The sequence below is a fragment of the Rhincodon typus genome, chromosome 42, assembly GCF_021869965.1.
Source record: "Rhincodon typus isolate 14 chromosome 42, sRhiTyp1.1, whole genome shotgun sequence".
Classification (NCBI taxonomy): Eukaryota; Metazoa; Chordata; class Chondrichthyes; order Orectolobiformes; family Rhincodontidae; genus Rhincodon; species Rhincodon typus.
The window spans coordinates 698,382-708,612 of record NC_063373.1 but is presented as its reverse complement, the minus strand read 5'-3'; the positions used below and the strand labels follow the sequence as shown (position 1 = coordinate 708,612).

Sequence of the window (10,231 nt, the reverse complement as noted above, 5' to 3'; positions counted from 1 at the left end):
GTTAGTGTTAGTGTTAGGGTTAGGGTTAGGGCTAGGGTTAGGGTTAGGGTTGGGGTTAGGGTTAGGGTTAGGGTTAGGGTTAGTGTTAACCCTAACCCTATCGCAGCCCCTACAACATTCAAGATGCTTGACACCATCCAGGTCATCCCACAGCTGGTGGTCAGCAGCGGTTCAAGAAGGAAGCTCACCAACACATCCTCAGCAACAATTAAGCACGGCCAATAAACGCTGGCCAGCCATCGAAGCCCACGTTAACACAAAAATGAATTATAAAAAATTAAATTTTAGCCAATGCGATTCAATCCACGTGAAGGCATTGGATATTGAAAAGGCTCAGGGCCCTGACAATATTCTGGATATAGTACTGAAGGTTTGTGCTCCACAACTTGCCGCAATACTGGCCAAACGGTTCCAGTACAGTTACAACATTTCCATCTATCCAATAAAGTGAAAATTTGCCCAGGTATGCCACTTAAAGCAAAAGAAGGATAAATCCAACCCAGCCAATTATCACACAACAGTCCTCTCTCAATCATCAGTAAAGTGATGGAGGTGTCATTGACAGTGCTATCAAATAGCACCTGCTCAATAATAAACAGGTTAATGACTCCCAGTTTGGATTCCGCCAGGGCCACAGAGGTCTGGTAGTCATCAAGAAGTCCCACCAAAACTGGAATCAATGAGACAAAGGTGGAAAATTCTCCACGGGTTGGAGTCGCCCCTGACACGCAGGAAGATGGTCATAGTTGTTACACGGCAGCCAACTCAAATCCAGGACATCTCTGCAGGAGTTCCTCAGGGAGACAGAGGGAGATGGACGGAGAGAGGGAGAGAGAGTGGGAGAGAGAGGCAAGATAGGAGTGGAGCGGGGGTGGCGGTGAGAGAGAAGGAGAAAGGCAGAGAGACAGCAAATGAGATGGACGGCAAAGTCTCCCTCCCGATTACTGCCTTGTGTTTAAGGTGATGCAAAGTCAATCTCTGCTGCCCTCCCCGCACCTCTGCACAAAGGATGGTCGAGGGTGAAAATCATCAGGGATTTAGACAAAGAGAGAGAGGACAGCTTACAGCAGCATCAACAGACACAGATATATGCACAGACACACAAACAGACAATCACCACACAGACACACACACAAAAACACACAAACACATACACAAAGAAACACACAGAAACATACACACACACAACTTCTTACAGACACCTCCGTGTGAACCATCTACTTAGGAGACGTGGTGAATTTTAATGTACTTTATAAAATTTTAAATGCCTTGAAATATACTCTCTCAAATTTTATGTGAGAAAAGAATTCACAATTGGAAGGAGTGAGTCCAACACTGCATTTGTTCATCTTCTTCTGCTCATATCTCAGGACAACATCGATCGGACAAAACTGTTCTGTGCATCAAAAGATATTGTTTGAAGAATGAAACAACAGTGTAACCTGAGGCATGCTCAGGTTTTCATGCTTTCTCCAAAAATACCTGTCCTTTGTGTAGTGGCGAAGGAAGGCCACCAGAGGATGGCATTGTATCATTTTGAACAAACAAAGGAGCAACGGGGAGACACTAAGTCTTTGATCCCTCTCTTGTTAATTAATTCAGTCGTTCATTTAAACTTTCCTCGAGGGCAAAGTTTGTTCTATTGCAGACAAAGGTAGGCACAAACACATAAAAACACAGCGACACGAAGATAGAAATGCATATCAACATGCCCATTAGTATTGTATCACCATCCACAAAAGAGGGACACAGAGAGGGAAAGGGGGAAGGGGATTAATGCGATTTCAGTGGATTCACGCCCAAACCAACAGAGACCACAATGCACAGACAGACAGGCACAGAAATACTCTGTGTCTTTTTTGCTTTTTTTTTCCACTCTGCCTCTTTTATTTTTTTCTCTCTGTTTCTCTTCGCCGCCAACATTTCTTCCCAAATGTTGCCCCCAAGTGTTCGCCACTCAAATATTGCACACGTCCAAAATGTTGCCTAATGCCCAATTTTGGCATCCACCTCCAAATTTGAGTTCTCCCAAATATTTATTCCCCCGCCTCCACCCCACTCAGTCTGCAAGACCCTGCCGATTTTGTATCACATTTTGTGAGGCATCCCACAGCTGCACCCTGCTGTCTGTCGTCGATGATAAATTTTCTAAACTGTCAGATTTTGAGTTTTCTTAATTGTTCGCATATTTAGAGCATATGATGAGCCATACACTTTCTTAACCACCTTATCCACCTGTATTGCCACTTTCTGGGAACCGCTGACCAGTTCTGCGAGATCCCTCCGCACCTTAATGTTTCCAAGATTTCTGCCATTTACTGTGCACTTGCCACCTGCATTCAGCCTTCCAAAATATTCACACAAACACAATTTCACTCAGTCACACACAAAGTTACATAATTAAACATAGTTGCACTCAATCTCACTCACTCACTGACACTCGCACACACTCACACGAATACAGACAACTGCACTCACACCTCCGTTCATTGACACTCACACATTCAGTGTGGGACTGAAGTCTGTAAAGAGACACAGAATTCCAAAACAAAATGAAATCACTGCTTTTTTATTGATGAAATTCACTTTACGCTGTGTATCACCACTTAAAAAAAAAGATTCCCAGTTCATCAACAAGTTTTAAACCCGCCTGCATGGGGATGAAAAAGCGAAGCAATCGCACATCGAATTACTTAAAATACTTCATTGATAAAGGATAGGGACGTGGCCCCCAATACAGAATCACTTAATTCATCAGACAAATGAATTCCATGCTTAATGCATCCATAAAAATAACCTTGACACATTCTGTTTACTTCTCCTTTTAAGTCGTTACAACACACAATCATTCTTTTTTAAAACAGTAGAGTATACAAATATAAGTAGTTCAATGCAAAGCAATACTGCTGAATTACAATCATGTACAGCTTATTTTAAGAAAAATATATTCAGCATTTTGGAAGTGAGAGTGGAAGTCTTCACGCAATATTCGCTGTCTGAGCACGTCCCATGGTGAAATAGACTCTAACATTTACCTGAAATGACAAAGAAAGTAGTTTGAGTTCCCTTGAGGTCATGTCACCTGTGACTCTATTTACAGCACATGAACGGGTCGTTCCACAGCTGAAACTCTCAGTCCAGGGAATTGGGAAAAAGACTATGTCTGCCTCTTCAATGTCAGAAAGAAGAAGAGCCATCTTTCAAAAGGGACTTTGAAGTGTGTGTTGAACCTGTGTTCTCAGCTGAATGCAAAGGACGGCCTGGAATCTACCTTGTAGAGGTGTGGGCAGCAAGTGATCACTCGAACAATATTTATTCTACATTCAAAACTCTCACTAAATGCACTATATTTTAATTATCACCTCTGATTGTGGGAACTCACTGTAAGCTTGCTGGCTGTGACTTATCTTAAAGTACAGCAGAGAAGGATAACTCCAAAAAAAGATCATTTGAAACGTATGATTTTGCATTTGGGGTCTTGGTAAGAAGTGCAATATAAAGAAACGTTTATGATTTCTTTCGCTCTGGTAAAACAATTTCAACAATTTCTGTGACGCGATAATCTGTTGTTTTCCTCATTAATTAGAAATTTCCCATCACAAGCATCGATTCTTTTGACTGATAAATATGCGTCACGCTTTTTATGCCAATTTTCAACTTTGTATTATGCTGAATGCATTTCAATACTACAGGCCACCAGGACAACCGACTTTCTCCTCTTTATCAGAAATACTGTAACTGATAAGAAAAGGTAGGTCTTATCGGTTTGATCTGTTTGGTGTAAAATTCTGCGTCATCTTTTCAGTGCATTAGGTTTCACAAGGCACCATGGATGTATGCGTTATCAGAAGGAAAAGAATGGATTTTCTGAGCCGGCATCGAGGTAACACTTCAAAACCATCCATTGCGTGTGATGCCCTGAGCTGAGATCATTGAAATAAAATTTGGCTCCTTTGAGAGCTGGACATCGCAGGCGAGACGTTCTGGAGGATTATGTGGCCATATCAAAGGCTGATTCACATATATTTAGAATCATGCAGTACAGAAATGTCCTGTCGGCCCAGCGAGTGTGTGCTGCCAAAACGAAGCGACTGCCTGAACAAGTCTCACACTCCTGCACCATGACCGTAATGTTCAATGTTATATCACATCAAGTGCTCGTGCAAGTATGTTTTCAAAGTTTTCAGACATCCCGCCTGACCTACCTCAAAGCCTTGGCATGCCAGGCACACAACACTAGCCGGGTAATAAAGTTTTTCCTTACATCCCCTGTAAGTTGCTGCCTTTCTGTTTTCAATTATGTCTCCCTTGTTATTGACCCTTCAGTCAGGCTGAAAATAATTTTCACAATCACTTAGGATTTCTTTTGTGATTTTAATACTATGTATTCTAATATTTTATAAGGTGGATCTATAATTGGAAAAATTTAATATATAGAGTTTTGTTTCATGCTTGGCAGAAATTAGCATGAAGTGACGTGAAAGATGGAAATGAACTAGAAGGGATGCAGTTGCTGAGATGGCAATGTGGTAAAAGCCACATTTTGGAGGACAGATCTCACGAAAGGTAATTAACCGAGAAACATCAGTGGGGGCTAAGGGATAAACGAGAGAATGATGCTCGTGCATAAACGAGGGAATGATCACTCAAGAAACCAGCATCTTTGGAGTAAATTTGTTCCAGTGGACTGTTGGATATGTTGAAAATGGCTGAGCAGATAATGAGATAGTCTGCATTTTAGTGACAAAGATGCCCATGAGTTATAGCCATTTACAATGTTCAAGTCAGAGACACTCATTCCACTTCAGGAATTACTGTGCGTGCAGTTACGCAGAACAACCACGTCAAATCATGCTTTCCTTTTTTTCAAATTTTCAAACTGAAGGTCCCCTGGGTCTGTCTTCCCAATCAGCACCAACAACTGCGACAATTAAAACGGCGAAAACTTAAAACCCGACCTTCCATATTTTCCAGTCAAGCAATTTGTGATCGATTGTCAAAGTAGCTTTGTAGACAAGTAATTCTTCATTTGGGAAATATAGTTCTGGCCGCTCAAAAAGCTGACAAAAATGCAGTGTCTAATTCATATCGACGTTATTTTTTTGAAAGAATCAATTCTTCATTTCCTTCAAATAGAGATTCCTGTTCAATAATGCAGCTCTTTCACAGTGACAGCTTATGGAGAGCAACCTCAGACAACTCTGAATGTTGTTTGTAGATTTTCAGTGAATACAATATTGTTCAAAGAATTGAAAGGAATGAAGGCAGTACGAATGCATAGAGCGCTGGTTATGATGAGAGTAAATGTAGTTAAGGTGAGAGTAGCTGTAATTCTACTTACCAACTGAACAAAGACTATTGCCAGCATTTGCCAGTGTGAGAGGTTCATCAGGATCATTGTCCAGATGAGCCTGGCCATCCTGAGATTCAGCATCTTCAATCTCAATATCATTATAATCGCCACGAACTGGACCTTGGAGGAAAAGATGATTATCACTGACGCAAACTGTAACACACAACATCAAGAGGTGGAAGAGGAGATTCTAACTGGAATATAACACGATTGTGGAAAGGTGGGATTTGAAGAGTTAGTTCGTTCGGAGGACATTGGGGACACGGTATGAGCAAAGACTGGTCGGACATTAGGTCCTTTTTTTTCCCTAGAAATTCGAAGGTTAATTAATCTGATCGAATTCTCCAAGATATTAAAAGCAAAAATAGGAATCGATAAAGATGAAATATTATCATTTGTTGAAGATTCTAGTTTTCGGATTTATGGCCAGGCCGTTCAGGACATACCATGGAAGAACAAAGGCTAGGAGAGATTTCGAATTATCTTCCTCAAAAAGCAGTTGATTTTAAGATCAGTTATTAATTTTAAATGGGAGACTTCTTTTTTGTTGATCAAAGGTATTAATGGATATCGGCCAAAGGAAGGTATCTGGATTTAAGCCACACAACAGACAGCCATAGTCTCATCGAATAGCAGAACAGGCCCAAGGGGCTGAATAGTTATTCCTGTTCCTCTATTCATATATTTTCCTTGGATTTGAGGACACTGAAGGATGGTCAGGACTGTGCTGCATGGAATTACGCAGGACATAGGTGGAGTGGACAGAATGTAACTTCTCTCTGTGTTAGAGAGATTAATAATGGGGACATAGATTTCACGGAAGGGAAGGGAGAATTAAAGAGATTGCGAAGAAAATTGTTTTCACTCGAAAGTCGATCGGAATCTGGAACTCACCATTTGAAAGGGTTTTGGGCAAAATAGGCGAATTATATTTGAGAAGTACTCTGCGGAACTCATGCGATGCCAAACCAATACAAGGCTACGGGTCATGTGCTTGTAAAAGGAATCAGAATAGTTAGGTGGCTGTTTTTGACAGGCACGGAGACGATGGACACAGTCCATGACCGTGTGATAGCAAACCAGCTACTTTCTTTTTAATTGACAATGCTGATGAAACAGCCAGTGGTAACAGTGTCATCCTCAGTCTTGTGAGAGTTGCTATTTTTAAATTTGGAACGGCAGTGGGAGTAAAGGATGGAAGTGAGCTGACAGAAATTGAATCGATACAAACCTGAAATACTCATCTCAGGATTTTCTGATCCCGGATTATTATCACTCAAGCTGTGGCTGGTGTAGTATTCAATGCGATTTAGTGAGTCAATGGAAGCAGAAATTACTAAAGAAAAACAAAAATATGTAGATTTATTGTCAAGTTCAATCCTCTGGTGAAGCCATTATCCTTTAGACTTGTATGGAGGCGAAATTTGTTCAGCCAGAGGTTGGTTAATTTGTAGAACTCATTGACACAGAAGGCTATGGAGGCCAAGTCATTGAGTAACTTTAAGGCAGAGACAGAGTGGTTACTTATTGATAAGGGGGATAAGGGCAGCACAGTGGCTCACTGGTCAGCACTGCTGCCTCACAGCGCCAGGGACCTGGGTTCGATTCCACGCTCGGGCGACTGTCTGTGTGGAATTTGTACATTTTCCCTGTGTCTGTGTGGGCTTCCTCCGGGTGCTCCGGTTTCCTTGCACAGTCCAAAGATGTGAAGGCAAGGTGGATTAACCATGTTAAATTGCTAGGGGTTTGGGTCTGGGTCGGGTGCTCTGACGGTTGGTGTGGACTTGTTGGGCCCAAAGGCCTGTTTCCACACTGTAGGGGTTCCATGATGTTGAATTTCCAGGGAGAAGGCAGAAGAAAGATGTTGAGGGATGTATCAGTTATAATGGAATGGTGCAACAGACTCGATGGGCTAAATGACCTAAATTTACTTCTAAATCACCTAGACATATGGACTATGGTTTCATGTTTTATGTTCCTAATTGGGGTGTGAAAATTGGAAGCATTATTGTCTCATCATGCCTGTAGCAACCCCTAGAGTATTATCAATAGAACCTATTATGGGAAAGCATTCAATGCACAGAATGGGGTGGTTCAAGCTAAAGTGAGATGCCAAATCACTGCTATGAGGAGAGATGGGAAACAAACTTTAGTCCTCACATCGAACAGATACTTTCACACACGGTACATTTAATGACGTAATCCGTAATTTCAAACATTAGTGGAGAGTATACGATAAAGTCAATTGAACGCCTTCAGGTTCCCCAGCAATTTCCTTCATTGTCTCTGATTCGCTTTTATGTATGATTATTTCTGCGACAAAATGCACATATCTTCTGTCCGTTAAATGTCATTTTTCTGATTTTTTTGTGTCATTCCTGAGAATGCTTCATTCAATTGTTTCTCAGTTCGAAAATGTAATCAATCATTTCAATTGTGATCATGTCTGAAAAATTTGATGTGATTCGTTTTGGAATGTCGAATTTGAATGCAGAATACCGTGTTAATGATAGGGCTCTTGACAGTTTGGTGGAACAGAGGGATCTTGATGTCCACGACCATAGATCCCTCAAAGTTGCTACCCAAGTTGATAGAGTCATAAAGAAGGTGTATGGTGTGTTGGCTTTCAATGGCAGGGGAATTGAGTTTAAGAGCCGCGAGGTTATGCTGCAGCTCTATATAACTCTGGTTAGACCACACTTGGCATATTGTGTTCAGTTCTGATCACCTCATTATACGAAAGATATGGAAGCTTTAGTGAAGGTGTAGAGGAGATTTACCAGGATGCTGCCTGGACTGCAGAGCAGGACTTATGAGGACAGACTGCGGGAGCTCGGCCTTTTTTCATTGAAGCGAAGAAGGATGAGAGCTGACTTGATGTAGGTGTACAAGATAATGAGAGGCACAGGTAGAGTGGATGGAAGAGACTTTTCTTTCCAAGGGCGGAAATGACTATTACGAAGGGACATACTTTTAAAGTGATTGGAGGAAGGTATAGGGGAGATGTCAGAGGTAAGTCCTTTACATAGAGAGTGGTGGGTGTGTGGAATGCACTGCCTGGAGTGGTAGTGGAGTCAGCCACTTTCGAGAATTTTAAGTGACTCTTGGATAGGCCCATGGAGGATAGCAAAATGTAGGGTATGCAAGGTAGATTGACGTTATTCGAATAATAGGTCGGCGCAACATCGTGGGCCGAAGGGCCTGTACTTTGCTGTACTGTTCTATGTTCTCTGTAATGATCCTTCTTAGTTTCTTGTAACGATATGTATGTCAAGATCAAAACTTCCCGTTTTTGCTTTAATTCTATTCTCTACCTGTTTTTACTCTTCCCCATCACCAGGCTTGGTAGGCTGTCCTGACCTTTGGGATTCTTACACTCTTGGTAAACTCGAATCGTGTCAAACTTTTAGATAACTATCCATGTACCGGCTCTTCCAACATTATAGAAGTAAAACATCTCGTTTTATTATAATTGTTTGTTACCGGCTACTATAACCAGTGTAGACACAATGTACCGAAGGGCATCCATTTGTGATGTTAGCACTTCTGTGATTGTTCGCGTTTATTTTCATATTAATTCGTCAATTTCACTTGCAATTCTATGTGCTGTGCAGCTGAAACTCATGACAAAGATTATATTACTGCACATTCAATCGGTATGTCTTGTTCAGATATCCGAAGGAGACAGAGTGAAACCAGTGTCGTATATGAAAGGGTAGTTCTGTTCGTATTTATTAACAAATGTCAGAAATAATCTAACAGGAATGACGGGCAGTGGAAATTATCAAATTATCATCTTTGTCTCTCTAAAACAAACTGAGATGCATTCACCACGATAGCTTCCTTTACACGAGGGCAGAGATTTAACAAATGATCATGATTAATCAATTCACTGATCATTGAAATTGAACGGAAACCATACTTATCCAATAGCGACAGAATATGACTGAGGGAATATATACCTGGTCCATGTTCCTGATCCGTCTTCTTGCCAGAAGGAATATTCTCAATTTCGGCATAAATTCCTCGGTACAAGCCATGACTTGAGCCTCTGTCACCAGTGCAAAGGTCTGTTCAAGGAAGGATAGACACGTCAGTTTATTTCTGAAGCAACATTTGTGTGAAGCGCTTGGAGTTCATGCAAGTCAGGAGAACAGAATATTAGCAAAACATTTACTGGTCAGCTAGGGCAGCGCCAGTGTAGAAAATCAAGTGAACTGGCCATGATTAATTATCACGTCTGATCATTTTGTGAAACTTATTCTGTTAAACATAGAGACTGAGATGTTATTAGCTTGGAAGTGTATTGTCAGCTCTGTTCGAATTAGGAATCGTCACCTCCAGATGCAAATGTTCATTCAAACAAAAATGATCAGCTCACAATGCTGTCTGAGAAGGTAAATGTCCATCGCTGTAGAAATTGCTTAAGGCAAGGAAATATGGTCAGTATCTTTAAGTTATGGATGATAAATAACAAAAAAGCTTGACGACGATGCCAAGGTTACAAATCAACCTTCAGGATATAGATACTGGCGAAAACAATGCTCAGATAACAGCAATTTTATTGGTATTTGACTGTTGTAATTAGTAAAAAGCATAATCGTCATCATTAGTTGGAAATATTAACATGAGACAAATAAATTAAGGAGAGCATCATTGACATTGATAACCAAAAACGAAATGAATACTTTTGATTGCTGTGTGTAAGCTAAACTTAAGGCAAAGTGAAAAGTACAGACAATGATGATTATTCGTGTTGATCGTCATTGCCCTCTCGTGGAAAATCGTTCCCAGGCCTATGTTTTTCAACCAGTGCAAACTGTAAAGCTGTCTTCATTGGCCAGGCAAGGGAAATCAGTTGTTGGATGACTGAAATTA

The 10,231-nt window shown here is 41.0% G+C and overlaps 1 protein-coding gene across 1 annotated transcript in view; it reads left to right on the top strand.

Moving 5' to 3' along the window:
* The first annotated feature begins 9,845 nt into the window (after nt 1-9,845).
* apex1 (APEX nuclease (multifunctional DNA repair enzyme) 1) overlaps nt 9,846-10,231 on the top strand; it is a 12,049-nt gene continuing 11,663 nt past the window's right edge. The window contains exon 1 of the mRNA XM_048619055.1: nt 9,846-9,933. Coding sequence (XP_048475012.1) covers nt 9,846-9,933 — 88 coding nt within the window. The remainder of the gene's footprint in view (nt 9,934-10,231) is intronic.